At 37.2% G+C, this 19,943-nt stretch overlaps 2 protein-coding genes across 5 annotated transcripts in view; both read left to right on the top strand.

Annotated features, from left to right (window-relative positions):
• Positions 1–13,793, top strand: part of LOC132180841 (structural maintenance of chromosomes protein 6B-like) — a 28,821-nt gene extending 15,028 nt beyond the window's left edge. For 2 of the 4 annotated variants that reach the window (XM_059593813.1, XM_059593816.1), the window contains 18 exons: positions 1,431–1,505; positions 1,739–1,843; positions 3,187–3,356; positions 3,461–3,563; positions 3,758–3,870; positions 4,591–4,795; positions 5,330–5,461; positions 5,553–5,667; positions 5,753–5,838; positions 5,940–6,035; positions 6,564–6,700; positions 6,835–6,937; positions 7,126–7,205; positions 7,326–7,404; positions 7,569–7,626; positions 7,921–8,018; positions 8,476–8,570; positions 12,861–13,109. In XM_059593813.1, coding sequence (XP_059449796.1) covers positions 1,431–1,505; positions 1,739–1,843; positions 3,187–3,356; positions 3,461–3,563; positions 3,758–3,870; positions 4,591–4,795; positions 5,330–5,461; positions 5,553–5,667; positions 5,753–5,838; positions 5,940–6,035; positions 6,564–6,700; positions 6,835–6,937; positions 7,126–7,205; positions 7,326–7,404; positions 7,569–7,626; positions 7,921–8,018; positions 8,476–8,570; positions 12,861–12,918 — 1,908 coding nt within the window. In that variant the 3' untranslated portion in view covers positions 12,919–13,109. Of the gene's footprint in view, positions 1–1,430; positions 1,506–1,738; positions 1,844–3,186; positions 3,357–3,460; positions 3,564–3,757; positions 3,871–4,590; positions 4,796–5,329; positions 5,462–5,552; positions 5,668–5,752; positions 5,839–5,939; positions 6,036–6,563; positions 6,701–6,834; positions 6,938–7,125; positions 7,206–7,325; positions 7,405–7,568; positions 7,627–7,920; positions 8,019–8,475; positions 8,571–12,860; positions 13,110–13,310; positions 13,328–13,384 lie in introns of those variants that run through there. The other 2 variants (XM_059593814.1, XM_059593815.1) reach the window with 2 other exon arrangements.
• Positions 13,794–16,839: 3,046 nt separating this feature from the next.
• On the top strand, positions 16,840–19,301 carry LOC132181304 (F-box protein At5g07670). Its single transcript, XM_059594467.1, has 2 exons — positions 16,840–18,249; positions 18,683–19,301. The coding sequence occupies exons 1-2, from the start codon at positions 17,060–17,062 to the stop codon at positions 18,948–18,950; spliced, it is 1,458 nt and encodes a 485-aa protein (XP_059450450.1). The 5' UTR covers positions 16,840–17,059; the 3' UTR covers positions 18,951–19,301.
• Positions 19,302–19,943: the final 642 nt, after the last annotated feature.

Raw genomic sequence — 19,943 nt, 5'->3', positions numbered from 1 at the left:
CTTTTCAGGAAAAATTAGGCCTTTTTGGTATGTCTTTTTTTTTGTTGGTTTTGCATATGGGAAACGCTCTTCATTCTAGAGCATGCATCCTTAGTTTTGACTTATCATCAATTGGGGAATTGTTAACAACATGATTGATTGCTTAGTTGGGATTTCTACATATTTGATCGCATGGGGTTGGCCTTTGATAAAATATCAAGAGGGGCTGGGGGGTGTTTTCTAGATTCACTAGTTTTGCGTGGGGGATGATTCCAATATTAGATTTTGGCATGATGTTTGGTGTAGGGACCAGGCCCTTAAAGTAGCTTATGCGGAGCTTTTTGATATAACTCACCTTAAGGATGCTTCTGTGGGAAATCACTTACAGCTATCTACTAGATTATCAATGGCTTGACATCCAGGGATTCTTGTTTCCTTGAGAAGATCCAGAACATATTTTGACCTCGCAACCCCAATGCCCAAAAAATACTCAAATTGCCCGAGTCTTTTATTTCAACTTCATTCGTGAGAAGTTTTTTTAAGCCCTGTATCTCCTTATCATCATCGACAAACACAATCAGAATCGTTACCTTTCCTTGAGTGGAATGTTTGATAAAAAGTGTATGATCAACTTGACTTTGTTTGAAACCAAATCTCTGTATAGTCTGAGAAATCACTCAAACTATGCTCTCGGTGATTGTTTTAAACCATACAAAGCCTTCATCAGTTTGCACACTTTACCCATAGAAGATGAGTCTTAAATTTCTATTATTTTCTGCTGCCCAGGAAATCCTGCAATTTGTTTGTTCACTTGCACTAGACTTATTTGCAGTTAAATCCTCCCTTATCAAACAATAGACATCGCACAAACCATAAAATCACTTCCCTACTATAATAAACCCTAAAAACATAATTTTTCTCTTCCTAGATCCCACCGTAAGCACATTTAGATGGGTAGTTCCCATGTTATCCTCTTGGATGCTGCCATATATATATATATTATATTTTGGGGGGGTGGGGGGGTGTTGTTGCTTTACTAATTGCAAAAGCTTGCTTTACTAATTGCAAAGGCCTGTTACAATTAGCTCAACTTACTGTGCTGGGCTTTTAAACTACATGCAAAAGGTTCTTTCCTGATGGATAGGTTGGATTTGTAAATGCTAGATCGATCTCTTTAATTTCTGTAAAAAATCTGGGCTTCTTTTTTCTCCCCAGAAATTCTTTAACTCATTTCTCTTTAACTTTGTAGTTGGTCAATTGCAGTGGCACTGTTTTATTGGTCTAACTGGTGAGCATTTGACCATTAAGCATGTGCCATGTAACTTGTAAAGGTTGTATTAAGCCGTTTTTAATTTATAATTAGATAAAGTTATTGACTATTCTAAATTTGTTCTCCTGACTTAATATCCTGTCCTTCTTGAGTAATATTCATAAAACTTTGGTTCCTTTAGATTGAAGAACTTGAAAGAAAGCATCGTGAAATTGCTTTTTCCATCCGCGAGCTACATCAACATCAAACCAACAAGGTGCGGATTAGTGGTCAAATGCACTTGTTTTAATTGGTGTAACTATTTGTCTTGCAGTCTTAAATGCTTGTGAAAATGGACACTTTCCTATGTCAGCATATGCAGTTGTAGATCCATGTTTACCATAATCTTCCTCTTTTATTTATTTATTTATTTTTAAAACTGTATAATGGACAACATTGTGAGAGCAGATTGCCATATTGTTTAGTAGTGACATTTTTTTTTCTTGACAGGTTACAGCTTTTGGCGGAGATAGAGTGATTAACCTATTACGTGCAATTGAGAGACATCAACAGAGGTTTAAAAAGCCGCCTGTTGGTCCAATTGGAGCCCATTTGGTGTGTAACAGATGATTGTCTGTCTGCATGCTGAAACTTTCATAATCTTTTCTATACAAATATTATTGCGTGTGTGAGTGCATGTGTGCATGTTTCAAGGGCAGTTTGTTCTCTTTTTTGGAGGGTATGCAGCTCTGGTTCTTGATGTATCTCTCTTTTTGTACAGTTTTTTTTTTTTTTTTTTTTTTTTTTATGTGAAAAATGGGCATTGAATCTTTTGCCTGATTAATGATTTGAAATAATAGGTGTTTTCTATGGTTCAAAATATATCCAAATTCGTGCATATTATGATACTCGTGCTGGCCTTTCTTATTTATGGTATGATAATAGTGTTCATTCTGGGATACATCTTCCATGAGTACTTTCTTTGTAGTTTGTATTTGCTAATCTTTTAATTCAAATTGAGTAACGTCTCATTAGTGGCTGAATCTGTCTGTAACAACCAGGTCCCATATTATTTATAAAAAAAAAAAACAAATCAATTGGGAAGAGGAGTTGCCCACATAGAGTTGGTGGTATATAGAAAAACATTCATGGGTGCTAAGTCCCACATTTCTTACTTAGTAGGTGAAAACTGAGTTTTACAAGTAATTTTAGGGAAGCTCCAAATTGACTAATCATTGGGAGTGATAGTGCAGATGTGGCTAGCGCTTTTTTTTGGGTCATTACAAAGTTATCAGAGTCACCTGATAATGCCATGTGTTATTGTCAGCACTGCAATACTTGGCCATGACAAGGACAGGGGTTTAAGGGGAGACATCCCGGTCCCATGTTGAAAAGATGAGTTGCTCACATAAAGTGGGTGGTTTATAAAAAGACATTCATGGGTGTTAAGTTCTACACTGCTTACTTACTAGGCGAAACTGGGTTTTATAAGTGATTTTAGGGAAGTTTCAAATTGACTAGTCCTTTTGGAGTGATAGTACAAATGTGGCTTGCGTTTTTTCCTGGGTTATTACATTGTCTATTTCTCATGTCCGATCATTTGTGTTCTTTATTTTAATCAATGCTTATCAAAATTTATGAAACTTAGGCACTAGATATTGTGAACAGAAGCTGTTTGAATAATACCGGTGAAGTTTCTAAATTCTGGGCACATTTTATTGTGTTATCTTGCGTCCTGTTTGAAGTTTTGTTTTCTGATTTATTTAATCCCCAAGTACATTTTTTTTGGAATTTCTTTTGATAAAAATATGGTTTTACAGTTGGGGGAGTGAGACTATGATTTTGTTATTGTTTACTTGGTTCAATTATGCGTTTGAGCATCAATTTTTTGTTGCATGCACATTATATTATGGTATCATTGCTGGCTAACATCTCTTATTTTTGGCTATCTACTGCAGACCTTGGTTAATGGTGATACATGGGCTCGTGCTGTTGAACATGCCATTGGGAGATTGCTTAATGCATTCATTGTAACAAATCATAAAGATGCTCTTCTTTTGAGAGGGTGCGCTAGGGAAGCAAACTATAGCCACCTTCAGATTGTCATATATGACTTTTCAAGACCAAGGTGGATGCATGCCTTTATATTTTGATGAATAGGAGTTGCATGCTGTGTTATGACTGACCATGTTGGTTCTCTTTTTTATGTTTTTCTCCTACTGTGTGGTGTAGGTTGAATATACCACCTCACATGCTTCCTCAAACAAGTCACCCAACTACTCTTTCTGTTCTACATACAGAAAACCACATTGTCTTTAATGTGTTGGTGGATATGGTAATTTCATGTCTTCCTACACTTGTTCAAATAATGTCTGTTGACTTATTATTGGTTGTTGATCTAAATTTCTTTCTTCAATAGCATATTTTGGTTTTCTATTTTAAATTTTTACCTTTTGTGGCGTATGTATTATTTCTCAAAAAGTTAATGGTGCTCTGGTGCACCTTGTAACAAGTTTGTTGTATTTCCAGGGTGATGCTGAGAGGCAAGTGCTTGTTAGAGACTATGATATGGGGAAAGCAGTTGCTTTTGGGCAAAGGATCTTGAATCTGAAGGAGGTTTACACTTCAGATGGATATAAAATGTAAGCCGAATTAGATTATTAATCTCTTTTTTTTTCTTTTTTTTTTTTTTTTTTTTCCACATTCGCTCTAAGTGGGCAGTATTACAAGGAGATTGCAAGAGTGACGACATGCACTTACCAGCATAAATTAATAAATAGGTTACTCTGAGTAGTCTGTGAGATCAGTGGAATTACAATGAGTATAGATGCTTCTGTTTGCATTATACTGAGTCTTCTACTTATGTTTAATTTCATCACCAGCTAGTTGTCTTGATCAGTGGAGATTTGTGATATATCATCAAAACAATATTTATTAATTATATACTGCCAAACTGTTCATTTCTCTGTTGTCTTGGTTGCAAAGATAAAGCTCCTGTGCTTAAGAATGTGAGGTAGGCATTTGATAAGGGTGTATGAAAGACATTGAGTTATGCAGGTGTCAACATTTTGCCTCTCTCAGCGGCCATGTCTGATGATTTATTTAACTTTGGCCAAACCATGAGGCATCTTTGTTTTTTGGTTGTTGGTCACAGACAGCGGAAAGGCAGAAACTGTGTTTGGGCCTTGGGTAGTATCACTCAAACTCTTAATATTTGCAGCTGGTATATGCACATGTTCTGCTGATGTTTGATTTATTAATTCTGGTTTCTGCAGTCCATGTACTCTGGAATCTAAACTCTCTTACTAGTAGGATGCAAGTGTGATTTATGGAGCAATAATTTAGTACTGATTCCTTTCCAGGTTTTCTCGTGGCTCAGTCCAGACTACTCTTCCCCCAAATAAGAAGCAAAGAAGTGGCCGTCTTTGTAGTTCTTTTGATAATCAGATTAAGGACCTTCAAAGAGATGAATCAAATGTACATGAAGAAGCTCAACAGCGCAGGAGGAGAAAAAGGGATGCAGAGGAGAGTCTTCAGGATCTTCAGGAGACTTTAAGAAGTATAAAGGTACTACTAAATGTTGTAACATGAATATGTGCTCCTCCCCCCCTGCCGTGGCATGTCCACCTGTGTAGGGGGGTGGAGCCTCTTCACCTTTTGCGGGGGTTGATTTCCACCAACGCAAAGGTTGGCAAGGGTGTGGAGTTCCACCCCACCGCCCTTTGCAGTTGTGGAGGGGGGGGACACTGGAGGTGGGGTTGGGAGACGACCAACATCCAATGAAGGGGCAGCCTCCACCCTTTGGATGCCATTGCCAACTCCCTCCCTTTTTAATTTTTTTTATGAGTAACAAGTCCAGCCTCTACATCTGAAAAGTGTTTTTCATTGTTTAAAAAAGCGTAAAGAGTTTTGCAAATTTTGCTAAACAAGGCCTTTGATTTTCAATTATTGATCAATAACAACTCTATTATGGAACATGGTCTTTATCAGTTCAGTTGGTTCCATACCATCTCTCTCTCTCTCTCTCCCTCTCTCCCTCTCACACACACACAGCTTTTTCTGTCATTCATCTTTGATGATGGCTATATTTCTGTTGTGTAGAAGAGGCGTCTGGATGCAGAGCGTGACTTGATGTCGAAGAAACTAGCACTGCGTGATGTAAAGAATTCATATGTTGCTGAAACTAGTTCGTCACCTGCATCGAATGTTGATGAGCTTCATCAAGAAATCTCAGTTTGATCCCTCATGTTTGCACTTATATTGCATTTGGATATATACATTTTTTTTTCTCTAACAATATGGTCCTCTTGGGAGTAATTTCTAGAAAGCCCATGAGGAGATACAGGAAAGGGAAATCTTGCTGGAAAAGCTCCGAGTCAGAATGAATGGAGCTGAAGCAAAAGCCAATGAACTTAAAGTATCATTTGAGAATCTTTGTGGTATAGTAACAATGCTGTTATGTTTCATATTTGGTTTTAATTATGAATAATTCCAACTTATTTTTTTCTCCTAATAAAATTGTAGAGTCAGCGAAAGGGGAAATTGATGCATTTGACAAATCAGAGAATGAATTGATAAAGCTTGAACAAGCACTGCTTGATGAAGAATCGGTCCCCTCTCCCTTTCCCTGAATCTTCTTCTCAATGCTTCATTGCAGTTGCTATAATGTTTTTCTGTAAGTTTTGTCTAATGTTTGAAATTTAAATCTCAGAAGAAGAGCCACTATGAAGGTATAATGAATAACAGGGTCCTTTCTCTTATCAAAGAGGCAGAGGCGCATTACCAGGAGCTTGAGAACAACCGTCTGGTACATTTGATTCCCTTCTTAAGTTACAGCAATAGATTTCAGTGTTGCTCTGAATTCCCCCTCCCCCAAAGTTCCCTTCTGTTCTTTTGTTCTTAGAAGGTTAGCACCCACTGTTGCTTCTGCCATGTGCTCTGTAAATTCCAATGAGCAATAGGAATAAAAGTTTTACGGTTTTAGATAAATGGGCCATTAGAAGATTAAGTTGGTTTAGATGGCTTTTAGATAAATGGGCCATTAGAAGCTGAAGTTGGTTTAGATCTCTCTCTCTCTCTCTCTCTGTGTTAAACTGAAGGAAGGCGGCTTTTTTTTTTTTGGTCTCCCTTTAGTTTATCTTCACTCACAATTGAGAGTGCAAGAAGCTAAAAGTGGAATGCCAATAGCATTGCCCTTTCTGTTCATGTTACTATTAGCATTTGTGCTTCTCTATATCTTTTTGCTTTGTGGAATTACATTTTAGACTGTTTAACTTTAAAGCATCCTAGCAGCTCAATTACTCGCTGATGTGTTTAGTACTGGTTGAAACTGCAGGAGAGTTGCAGAAAAGCTTCTATTATTTGTCCTGAGAGTGAAATTGAAGCTTTAGGAGGTTGTGATGGGAGCACCCCAGAGCAACTTAGCGCCCAACTAACTAGACTAAACCAGAGACTTCTGCATGAGAGCCGGCGGTGAGGACATTATCATCTGTCTTTGTATTACTTGAAGAACAGCCAAATGCCAGTTTTTAGTAAATTATCTTAATTCTCTCTCTCTCTCTCTCTCTTTCTCTCTCTCTCTTTTTTTTTTTTGGTTTAATTTGCAGGTATTCTGAATCAATTGATGACCTTAGGATGTTGTGTGAGAAAAAAGAGCGCAAGGTTCTAAGAAAACAGCAAACTTACAAAGGATATCAAGAAAAACTGAATGTAAGTTCTATAATTCTTTCCCCATATATTAGTGTCTGTAGTGGCAGGCATATTCCATCATTTTAAGCTTATCATGATTTGTTCCTCATTTCTGTTTCGGATTTTTTTAATTGGAACCCAACCCTAATGTATTCAAATATCTGTCTCTATTATGGGGTTCTTCTGAAAAAAGATTTATTGAATTGCAGGCTTGCGAGAAAGCGTTAAACTTGCGATGGAGCAAGTTTCAGAGGAATGCAACTCTTTTGAAGCGCCAGTTGACTTGGCAGTATGAATTGCACTGTTTCAAATTGAGTCACATTCAATAAGAGTTTTTTTTTTTTTTTTTTTTTTTCACGTTTTTAATATTTGTGAGTATTTATAATAATTAGTCCATCTCTCCAATTAGATTCAATGGCCATTTGAGAAAAAAGGGGATCAGTGGACAAATTAAAGTTAGTTATGAAGACAAGACCCTCTCCGTTGAGGTAAGCAGCTTGCTTTGTACTGGAGTACTCGTTTGGATCAACTAATTTGTTCTTTCAGCACCACTTTTAAATCGATTACTTTCATATACCTTGCACCTAGATACCTGGAAAATTTGGGATAAAGTTGCCATTTTTTCTCTATGCTTTGAATATGTTTTTGTTAGGTTAAAATGCCTCAAGATGCTTCAAGCAGCACTGTTCATGACACTAGAGGACTTTCAGGTTTTTTTTTTCCTCCATAGACTTTACAAATAGGTTTTCCAAATTTTTTCCGCTTTTGAAAACTTCAGGATCCTATACAGATTTCTTAACTACAACCAGTTTTGTGGAATACTAGAAATAATTTGTCTTTGATTTGCTCACAAATATTTGGGACTGCTCAATTTTTTTTTTTAAATATCATTGTGGACTCCTTTCACATATTTTGAGATTAATTTTTTGGGTTGAATTTACAACTTGGGAAATCTTTTAAAATTGAGTAATTTTCCTGTGGTTGGTAATTTAATTTTGAATTAGGTGGTGAACGCTCTTTTTCAACATTATGCTTTGCCTTGGCTCTTCACGAAATGACAGAAGCTCCTTTTCGAGCAATGGATGAGTTTGATGTGTTTATGGTAAGGGTTCTTTTTCCTTTGTTTATAAGAATGTCGGTGTCTTTTATTTTTTTCTTTCTGGGCATGCAAACTTTGATCACTTTGCCTAGTTGGGTATGCAGAAAATGAGTTTTGCGGGTTGTCTTATTTGAAATGTGAATGCATGTTATTCCCTTGTGTGCGATGTGGACATTTTGGATAGAAAGTAATACTAGGAATTTTGATGGTATTGAGCTTTTTTTGCTTATGATCAAATCTTAATTTTTGAGATTGTTGTATTGATTGGATAACTGCTTTAGGCAGTGTCCATTTTACATTTTGTTCTGAAATTTAGATTGTAGTTATTTAGGAGACTTCTAACGCTCACCCTGTGTATTTGAGCTTTCTCCTTTTTCTAATGATTTTTCTTTTATATATCATAAAAAATTTGTGAATGAACAGGTCCTGACAATTTTAGTCCATTTCATTTGCTCTTTAGGATGCTGTTAGTCGGAAAATCAGCTTGGACACCCTTGTGGATTTTGCATTGGCACAAGGATCCCAGTGGATATTTATCACCCCTCATGATATTGGGTATTGTATCTTGACAGATCCATGAATTGATGTTGTTTCTTGATGATATAGAAATTGTTTGGTGTCACTTTGCACTTTAGATACTAACAATGGTGTTCTTGCATCATTCAACTCACCCACATGTCATTTTGCTTGTTGCTTTGGACTTGGATTGTATATTTTGTTCCTACCATACTAGGGCACTGGTTCAAGAATACTGCTAGTTCTGTTCAGAAAATTATAGGCTTGAATGACACACATCCAAGCACAGGTGAATCCTTTGTTATTCGTTTGGTCATATAAAGCACAGAATAATTTGAAACCAGTTTTTTGGTGCTTTAATACAGAGATTGGTTGATAGAAGTTGTAAGCAATTGAGATAAGGAGTAGCATATCCAACTTCATTAAGTTGAGCTCTTTAGTTACAGAGTTTCAATGATGAGATTAGATGTGTACTAATGTGTTCTTTATGAACACTATCTTCTTTTCATTGTACATATATTAAGGTAAATCCATAGTTGGAGACCCTGTCATTTGAGAAGCTTAATTGAATTCGGGAGTCGTATTGCAGATGATTCCACCTGCTCAAATTCAAGGTAAAATCTGAGCTTGTCAGTATGGTGGCATGAATTGGATGAAAAATAGAGTTGGAAAATTTCAGCATAATCTAATGGCCTACTTTAAGTTTTGGCATGTACAACGGAACCAAATAATGCACCATTGAAAAAGAGTGGTTTAATTTAAGCTGGAGGTGAAAAAGGTTGAGGGAGACTGAAAACAACATGGATAGGGATAGTGAAGAAGGATATGATAATTAGAGAGGTGGTAGAGAGTATGATTTTGGATTGGATAGAATGACAGAAACATTTTAACCTTAGTAATACTTGTTTGAGACATGCCTTTATTGGTCTGGGATGGTTTAGGGAGAAAACAGTTGTTGCCTTCTATCTTTTAGTACTACTGGTGATGCACTTTAACATTGGTATCAAGTACTCAGGTCATGTTTGTCTTCTTTTCTCCACCTGTTTTCTGTTTCTTTGTTATTCATTTATGTTGGAGTAGGAGAGGAGAGGGGAGAAGAAGCAGGGAAGAGAGATGGGGGAGGGAGCTGCTGTAGAATTGGATTGTGTAAACATTCGGTTTCATATTCTACGAGTTGACTGGGGAAGCATTTTATCCTTGTTGGGGTTGTGGAATGAAACAGAAGAAACCAATCAAGAATAAAGAATATACACAAAAAAACACAAGAATTTAACGTGGTTCACCCAAACTTTGGGCTACATCCACAGAATTGTTGTAGTTTCCACTATGAAGAGAAAAAATACAAATTACAATGATGCTCTCTCACCATCATACTAACTACTACGGAGTTTAGAATATGATAAATATATTGTGTGTCAGCCGCCCTATTTGATTTATTCAAAGATTAGGGCTACAAGCCCACAAGTCAAATGACAAAATTACCCTCTATGAAATTCCCACAAACTCGCTTCAGCCAACATCTTGTGAGAGTCGTGTGAAGTTTCTGCCCCTTGCTATGCCACAATATCAGTTGAGCCACTGTTGAGCAAGGCTTGAGTGAAGTCTCTGTCTGTCACTTATTGCATCTTGCTCGAGCAGTTGTCGAGTAAGACTTCTGCCACCATTTCACTCGAGCGACCGTTGAGCGAAGGTCGAGTGAGATTTCTGCTCGAACCTCCTGCAGATTCCACAAAGATCAAGCTTTACAAACCCATCAATCCTTCCAGTCATTATATACAGGTTACCTTCCTATGGTATGGCATAATTATAATTTACCTTGCCTTTTGAAAACCATCCCAAAACTTCAGCAACTCTGGAGGAACTGAAAAATAAAACATTAAACTTGAATGTCTTGCAGATCCAATCATCTAATGCTGTGTCTTCATGCATTTTGCTCTCTCAAAGTAATTTCTAAAAAAAAAAAAAAACATTCTCAATAATGATAATGTTAGAAATGGGTCTTGGGCCTAACTCAACCCAAAAGCTAGCTCAAGAGTTGAGGTTTTTCCCTTACCCTTATAAATGACGAATCTTCTTAATACCCTCGCCATGTGGGACTTCTTCCAACACGCCTACTCACGTGTGGCGGGAGGACATCTAAGCCAACACGTGCGACAATGGGTGACTGTGGGCCACAACCAATTGAGCTAGGCTCTGATACCATGTTAGAAATGGGTCTTGGGCCTAACTCAACCCAAAAGTTAGCTCAAGAGTTGAGGTTTTTCCCTCACCCTTATAAATGACCAACCTCCTTAATACCCAGGCAATGTGAGACTTCTTCCAATAGATAATAATAATAATAAGGTTATGGCTAGATGGATGGTAAAGTTCTTGCCATGTTGGAAAAGAAGGTTTAGTGACTTTAATGGTGTTTGGTAGGGCTGGGCACGGGGCGGGTTTGGTGTTTTTTGCCACCCGACCCGTGACCATCGGGTTTGGTAAAACCCTACCCGTTACCCGAGTTGAAGGCACTAAAACCGCCGGGTTTCGGGTAGGACAGGGCGGGTTGGTCGTGCGGGTCGGGTATTTCTCTTCTTTAGAATACCAATTGTTTACCATCTTTTTCTTCTTCCTGCAACTCCATTACATCATTACAGCAGTTCTTCCAGCAACTCCATTACATCATTACCAATTGTTTACCGTCTTTTTCTTCTTCCTGCAATTTCAGTTTTACATCATTACACAATCCAACTCCATTTTAATATATTCATACAAGAATGTCGAAGAAGAAAGAAATGAAAATGTATTGCATCTAATCAATACAATCACACAATCGTACATACCAAAAACCAAACAGGTGCCTTAGTTTTCTATCTTTTCTATCTTCTCACAGAGAGAGACACACAGAGAGAGATGAGAGACAAACCTGGGATCGGCAAGGTTAGTGCTCTGGCACTAGAGGGAGCGGCGAGAGAGAGAGAGAGGAGCGGCGAGAGAGAGTTTGAGAGAGGAACGGCACCGGCGGCGGCGAGAGTGACTCTGAGAAGAGCTGCGACTGCGCCGACTGGGAAGTGAGGAGATTGAGAGACTGAGAGTGAGAGAGGCGAGTCAGACGGCTGGAGGATTAGAGGAAGAGGGTATTAGGAATTTAGGGTTTTTTTGGTTTTAAGCATATAGGGGCGGGGCGGGGCAGGTACCCGCCTCTTAAAAAATTATATACCCGTGGACCGACCCGACCCGCACGGGGTCTGATTTTTCCCAACCCGTATATGCCAAAAAACACCTTAAATCCGGTGGGGCAGGGCGGGTTGGGCAGGTTTTTGCCCACCCCTAGTGTTTGGAATGTAATCCCTTGTCTAATGTGAAGAAATGCTTGAAATTTCGATGATTGTGAGAAGACGAGCTCGGATTTACAACTTTGTTTTCTTAAATCTCTCTTCAAGTGAGGATCTCTGTTAATGCTCTTCTCGATGTTTCTAACTTTGTAGATTTTTGTGTTCTATTTCCTTGCTCTTGATCTCGTTGGATGTTGTACCCTCCTATGTACTTGAGTTGCATCCCTAGTGCTTTTAATAAATTTTCTTTACTTATATTAAAAAAAAAAAGAATAATAAGAGGGCGGAGGAAAAGAAATTCTGCAGAACTTGTGTAAAACAAATTGATGAGGTGTTCTTATCTCATCGGTCATGTGTAAGTTACATGTAAGCTTTCTATTTATTTAGACGGTAAAACTAACCATTTCAAATTGCTCCATAGCCCAGAGGTTTAGTGACGGTTTATAAAAGAAAATGAGGTAGATTATATTCATGTGGGAGGCAATTTGTAATTTCTCCTAATATATATTAACCTCCTCTGCCTTGGACATAGGGGCACTAGGAAACCACATAAATGTTGCCGTCTTTGTTTCCTGTTCTGTTCACTGTTTTAATGGTTTAATCTTGGGGTTTCATTTGATGTCTTTTTGGAAAATCCTTTTAGTAATTTTCTGGGTTTTTGTTTCATTCTGATTGTGTTAGTCATGTTAGATGGGTTAGATCCTGGGTTCATGCTGGTAGCACACTGCTTTCCGCAACATACTAATTTACTGATGCTAGTGGTGACGCTGATATTTAAGTAGTATGTTTTTAACCATGCAAGTGACGTTTGGGCTATGCCATGCGTAGCAGACCAATTTTGTTGCTACTAAATCTATGTTCCATTTGAATATTTGGTTGTTGTTATTGCCTTGTTCCTTTTAGCTTCAGTTCTAACGGCAGTCATGATTTGATTTTTACTTGGAAGCCAAACACAACAAAATCCAAGTAAATCTTGATGGTAAATAAAATATTGCTTTTGATGCTTTTGATACAGCATGGTAAAACAAGGGGAGAGGTTAAAGAAGCAGCAAATGGCAGCTCCGCGTTCTTGATCACCTATCTGCATGTTTTTTGCTCTCTATGTTCAGGTAAAAGCTTGACAAATGTTGCCTATGGATAAATTATGTAATATGTAGATGACTACTAATATTTACTGTCAATTTCACTTTTTCATTTTTAAGTACTTTTAGGCCTTGATGCCTTTATATATTCCACAATGTGATGACGTCTTAGAATTCTCAAATTTTGGATTCCTATTCTTGTTCATAGAATACACACACACAGACTTGTACGCGCACACACAGATTCACATTTATCAGAAATGTGATAATTTACACATTCTGAATAAAATCGGTTTTTGCCCCAAAAAAAAATTGAGTTATTTTGTTTGAAAACCTGCAAGAATCAAAACTCATCTTCTTTTCCTTTGAATATTGTGTTGAAGCACTTCATGGAGGTGATCTGACATACACTAGCCGTAGTAACTGAAAACTTCACCTTGTTTTATGGTCAAACTAGTATCAAAAAGAACATTGGGTGCCCATAGTATCAAATTGGACAATAATCCGACATGGAAGGTCAGGTCTACAAACAATTTGAAAAACAATAGTTTGGACTCCCCAATGAAGGCCAGCTAAGAAGAGTGGGTGCCAATTCTTAATGCTAAATTATTGACTTGCGCTGTCGATGCCCTGCCCTACACGACTGGCTCCAACATACAACTTTCTTGAGATCCAAAAACTTTAGAGCTGATCATCGTAAGTGGACTGAGTCGTGTGAGTATTTCACATAAACAATTGGCATATCCATATCAGAAGTCAGAACCTTTGGATCTTCATTTTCTTTCTTTGCTTTATATAGTCCATGTCTTATTTATTCGAATCTTAATTCAGTTGAAGAGATATGTAGTCCTATTGTGTCTTGTACTCGTTTGGCTTGATTGTGGTTCAGCCACTCCCATCAATTTTTTTTGTTTTTTGTTTTTTTTTTTTTGGGCCATTTGGGGGTGGGGTGGTTTAGCCGCCTTAGGCCGGCTAGAGTTGGTGGCCGAATCACCTCCATGGCCTTGAGGTTGGTTCGGCCACCCTCTATTTGGCTGAAGGAGGTGCCCGAGCGACCCTCATTTGGTTAAGGAGGTGGCTTGGCCACACCTTGCAAAGTTTTTTCATGTACATGTAGTTTAGTTTTTTGTTTTTAGAATTATATTATATTTTATTTTTATTGAGAATTTTTGTCAAACTATTTTTTTGGTAGTTTGGAGGGACTTTGTCGTAATCTAAAATTTTAGAGACATTGTTAATTAGGTAGTAGTTTCATGGGACATGACTTTTCTCAAATGTAAATTTTAAAGAGTAATGCTATTTAGTAGATTGTTATACGACTGTCATACAACTAAAATGATGTGGTAGTCTAAATTAACCCTTGGTTTTATTTTTATTTTTTTACAAGCCTTGTATGGCAGTTACACTATTAAGTTTTAAATGAGAACAAGAGCGGCTGAACATATGAGAGCTTATACCTTAATGATTGGTGTGAGCCCCATAGTTTCCAAAGACTATGGGGCTCACTGAACCGTTTATATGCATTGCTTCGTCAATGGAGTTTGTGGCCCCCCACTTCTAAAGGAAATTTTAAATCATAAACGGCTACATAACGGTTATTTTGATGGGACATCCTAGTATATCTTAGAAATAGAAAAACGAGTTCACAGTGTACCAACTTGCACAGCCAAACATGGCCGAAAGGGAACTGTTAGCGACGGGAGGTGGGATGTAAAGGCGAATCTATTCTTTTCAAAAAAAAAAAAAAAAAAAAAAAAGGCGAATCTATTGCCATACGTGTGCTGTATTTGAAGCAAGGTTGGAAAATGATTTTGGTTCCTTAATTATTCATTAGATTTTTTAAAAAGAGCTATTGATTTATTTAATTTAGTTTTAAAAATGTCTCAATATTATACTTATTATGGTTTTTGGTTAAATCAAGCGAAAAATGGGTGATGTGCAATACACAACAATAATACTCCTTTATTAGATAAACATTTTAAAAAAGAAAAGAAAAAAAAAAGGAAAAAATTGCACTTTACTCTCCCAAAGTTTGGGGCCATTTTCAATTCGACCACCAATGTTTCAATTTTTGTAATGCACTTCCCCAAACTTGCATTTTTTTTTTTTTTTTCAATTTGACCAATTTCATTCAAAAATTTTCATATTGCCCTTAATTTTTTTACTTTTTTTTTTATTATTATTTTTTAAAAAATAAAAATTGGGGGTTGCAAAAATGGCCAGATGGCCAAAGGGGTGGCTACGACCACCCCGAATATTTTTTTTTTTTAATTTTTTATAAAAAAAAAAAAAAATTATGGGCAATATGGAAATTTTTGGATGAAATTAGTCGAATTGAAAAAAATTTGAAAGTTTTGGTGCATTGCAAAAGTTGAAACATTGGTGGTCGAATTGAAAATCGCTCCAAACTTAAGGGGGGTAAAGTGTAATTTCCCAAAAAAAATAAAATAATAAAATAAAATAACACCATAGGAGGATACACTGAAAAATGATTGAAGGGGCGAGGAGCTAGAAGTAGAGCCCAACACTCCCTTGGAGAACCACGAGAGAAAATTGATTTCTCTCTCCCTAACTCTATTAGGTTCTGAAATCTTGTATCTTATAACTAGCCCAAATATTACCATTAATTATATTCTCTTATACTATAAAAATATAATCAATATACGATTTATTTAATTATACAATAGCTTCCTGACTACTGAAAATTGTATTTGACCTCTTTGATTATGCATTCCATCTTGAGGCAAAGTGTTCTAACGACTCTATATGCGATTATTAAGGTTTTGACCACACAAAATGTTTTGTATTTTAAAGATCGTTAACAAATGACTTTTGGAATTGTTTGTTAATAATTTTTAACAAAGTGTGAAATCAGCAAAATATTTTTCAAAATCGTTAACAAACGAGATTTATTTTACCAAAAGAAATAATGTCACTTTATATAAACGAGTAATACTACATATCATATTTAGAGGAATGATAGGGACCCAACTTTTTTACCCAACAAAAATTCAACTTTTGCCTTATTTATTTTTAAAAAATAAAATAAGATAAAAAATAGAAAAAATGTTTGAAGCAACCCTATCTATTTTTTGTCTTTATTTTATTTGGTATTTTTTTAAAAATGAAAAATGGTATTTTTTTTCATAATAATGTCATTTTTTTTAAGAAAATGTCATTATTATGAAGAAAAATACTATTTTTTATTTTTTAAAAAAATACTAAATAAAAGAAAGGCAAAAAATAGATAGGGTTGCTTTAGACATTTTTTCCATTTTCCATTTTTTTTTTTAGAAAAAAAAAAGAAGGTAAAAGTTAAACTTTTGTTGGGCAAAAAAGTTAGGCCTTTAGCATTTCTCCCATATTTATATCTCATAATATTGACGTGGTAATCCTAACCTACCACTAATCAGTTATTGTTAAAATAATATAAATATTGGTTGGAACTTATTGTAAAATAAAATATGATATATAAAATTACTCGATATAAATACTTCCAAAGTAGACAAATCTAATTGTGTTTTGCCCTTTTTGAATTGCAAGAAACAAAAAGAAAAAGAAAACAACATGAGTAATTCTAAATGCTCATCTCCTATTCTACTCCAAATACTGCTAGATTGATGCAGCAGTGCTCATCAATTTTTACTTTTATTTTTTTAATAAATACTAATCTAAAGACGGTTTGGACATTGTTTTTATAAGTAGTATGAGTACCTAGAAGGCTAGAATTAAAAATATATATATATATATATAAATGAATATGTAGTAATTCTTTTTTTGTTGGAAAAAAAAACAACGTACACTGGTACGGCATATTCTAAAATAAAATATTCACGACTTTTCAGAACAGCGTGTGGTGTAGCCCCCAAATTCAAATTCTCAAGGATGAAAACAAAAAGCGCCCCGAACGAGAAAGTGAAATAATTGGTAAGCGTTCAAATCTCATTCCCCACCATTTCATTTCCGTTAGCCCTTCGAGTCTTCGCAGAGAGAGAAACTTGGAAGAGAGAAAAATCTCTGGTTCTTAACTAACAATTTGAACAACAAAATATCCTGCATATAGAGAGAGAGAGAGAGAGTGAGAGTGTGTTCATTTGCAGACGCAGATTCAGATGAAAATCTGAGAGAAACGATGTCGTTCTCGGTGGAGAAACCTGGAAGCCCTAGCCCCCCGCCGTCAGTGAAGAAGAGGTCCACAAGCTGGTCGGAGCTCTGGTTCAAGAACTCCAAGAAGCCCCTCAAGAATCATGTGGTCTTCACCATGCAGCTCCAGCCCCCAACCAGCACCCCCAAGAAGTCCTCCCAAACCCCGGCCCTCAATTTCCCCAAATCCGACCCCACCCTCCTCCTCCCCGACTACCTCCTCCTCAACATTCTCTCCAAACTCCCAGATTCCCAGCGCAATCCCAACTCCCTCGTCTGCAAGCGCTGGCTCAACCTACAGGGTCGCCTCGTCCGCTCCTTGCGGCTCTTCGACTGGCACTTTCTCCACTCGGGTCGCTTGCTTTTCCGCTTTCCCAATCTCACCCACGTCGATTTGGTTTCAGGGTGTTTCTTTTCTCCCCGAAATTCGGGGATTCTGCTGAGCAACAGGGTTGTTTCGGTGCATATCGGATCCGGGTTTTCCAAGTCCTGGAAGGTGTGCGAGGATACCTTGCTGCCCGTGGAGGTTGTTGATAGAGGGCTAGAAGTGTTGGCGAGCGGTTGCCCCAATCTGCGCAAGCTTGCGGTGATTGGCTCTAGTGAGTTGGGGCTGTTGAGTGTGGCCGAGGAGTGCCCGACGCTCCAAGAATTGGAGTTGCACAATTGTAACGACGACATGTTGCGCGGCATTGCGGCGTGTACGAATTTGCAAGTGTTGAGGTTGGTTGGGAATGTGGATGCGTTTTATAGTTCGGTCGTTTCGGATATTGGGTTGACGATATTGGCACAGGGGTGTAAGAGGTTGGTGAAGCTCGAGCTTTGTGGGTGTGAGGGGAGCTTTGATGGGATCAAGGCGATTGGGCAGTGCTGCCTAATGTTGGAGGAGTTGACCATTTCTGATCAAAGGATGGATGGTGGGTGGTTGGCAGGGCTCTCGTATTGTGAGAATTTGAAGACTTTGAGGTTTAAATCGTGTCGAGAGATTGATCCGAGTCCGGGGCCGGACGAGTTTTTGGGTTGTTGCCCGGCTCTTGAAAGGTTCCATCTTCAGAAGTGTCAGTTGCGGGATAAGAAGAGCGCGAGAGCGATGTTTATGGTGTGCGGGGCTGTGAGGGAGATGGTTTTTCAGGACTGTTGGGGCTTGGATAATGACATGTTCTGCTTGGCTGGTACTTGCAGGTAATTGGGTTCTTTCACTCTGTTTTTGTTTTCTTTCTAAAGCTATCCACCAGGCTAATGAATTCATAATAGTGGATGAACTTTTAGTATACTGCTAATAAGAAAACTCAATTGCTGGTTGAGATCACTTGTTTTGGTATTTATTTTCGCATTTGTAATATTGTTGTGTATAGTTGATATGCGTGGGTCAAGTTGAGATGTTTGTAACTCGTGTATGATTACATAATCACGTGAACCATGGGATCCATGTGTTTGTTAATTCCTAACCATGTTTAGATTTTATTCCATTTAACCATGGCACTATAACGTGTAATTATGTTGAGAAGGTTATGGTATAGCTGCTTGACAGGCTACAATTGATTATATCAAGGATTTGAATATCTGCATGAAGTTTTCTTTGATAGGAGGATTAATGATCTTGCTTTTCCAACAGGAGGGTAGGGTTCCTATCTTTAGAAGGATGCTCCTTGCTAACTACCGAAGGTCTGGCCTCTGTAATTCTTTCCTGGAAGGAGCTTCAAAGTCTTAGAGTTGTATCCTGTAAGAATATAAAGGATAGTGAAATCTCTCCTTCACTAGCAACCCTGTTTTCTGGTTTTAAAGAGTTGAAATGGAGGCCAGATACAAAGTCTCTTCTTCCATCGAGCCTTGTGGGGACTGGCATGGGGAAGAAAGGCAGTAAATTTTTCAAGAGGATGTGAGAGATGAAGTTGATAACCAGAATCTGCAGCTTGATCTTATAAACACTGCTAAACAGAATTCTTGTTCTGCAAGACTGTACCAATATTCTGTAATCATTTTGTTAATTTAGATGGTTAGAATAGATGAAGATGTCGACAAAGGAAGATTGTAAACATCGTACATTTTGCTGACCAACTTTCTCTCTTATAGTGCATGTTGGGTGCCCTGCTCACCAAAATTTTGATTTGCCAAGCGCAAATTATCTATCTAGTTCATCGTTTGATACTACTGTTCAGCCTATAATGCTTGAATAATCTTGTAAACTTGTCTGTCGCCCATGTTATATATCTTTCTGAAGCTTATTATCTGTCCAGATGTGTGTTTAATTTATTGAAAAAGCTATTACTGCCATGGTTTTGGTTTAGAACATGTTTATATTTTGAATGAAGAATCGGCAAATCTTAACTGGAGGTGAATTCAAAAGAGAGATGCTAAAGAACGCGCGCTTTGCTTCAATGGTGTCAAGGTTGTAAGGGTAAGCGATCTGACCGACATACCACTGCAAGTGCAAAAGCAAAACTGCATTTTTATCTTATACCATTCGGAATAAATTGAACCAAAATCTGTTTACATTGGCTGGAAAAGCTCTGAGGGATAAGACTCTATTAAAGCCTGGAGGTCAGAAAAGTAACTAGGCAATTTTTAATGAAGGGACACTTTAAGTGCTTAATGGCAGGTTAAAAGTGCAATTTTAAACATAATTGCAAAATTGTCTTATTTTAGAAATGCATTTGAAAACATGCAATGCAGGCAAGAAGGTGCAATTTTAACTTTTAACGACGTATGACTTTAACAGTTAAATTGCAATTTTAAATGCCAAATTACCAAACGCCGAATTACATTTTTAAAAATTGTGATTATATATAATTACATTTATATTAATTAATTATTAAAAATAAAAATAATTTATATAAATCTAAAAAGTTAATTAAGATAAGATAGGTGTTCCAATA

This window comes from Corylus avellana, chromosome ca5 (genome assembly GCF_901000735.1).
Source record: "Corylus avellana chromosome ca5, CavTom2PMs-1.0".
Classification (NCBI taxonomy): domain Eukaryota; kingdom Viridiplantae; phylum Streptophyta; class Magnoliopsida; order Fagales; family Betulaceae; genus Corylus; species Corylus avellana.
This window is presented reverse-complemented; position numbering and strand designations above follow the sequence as displayed.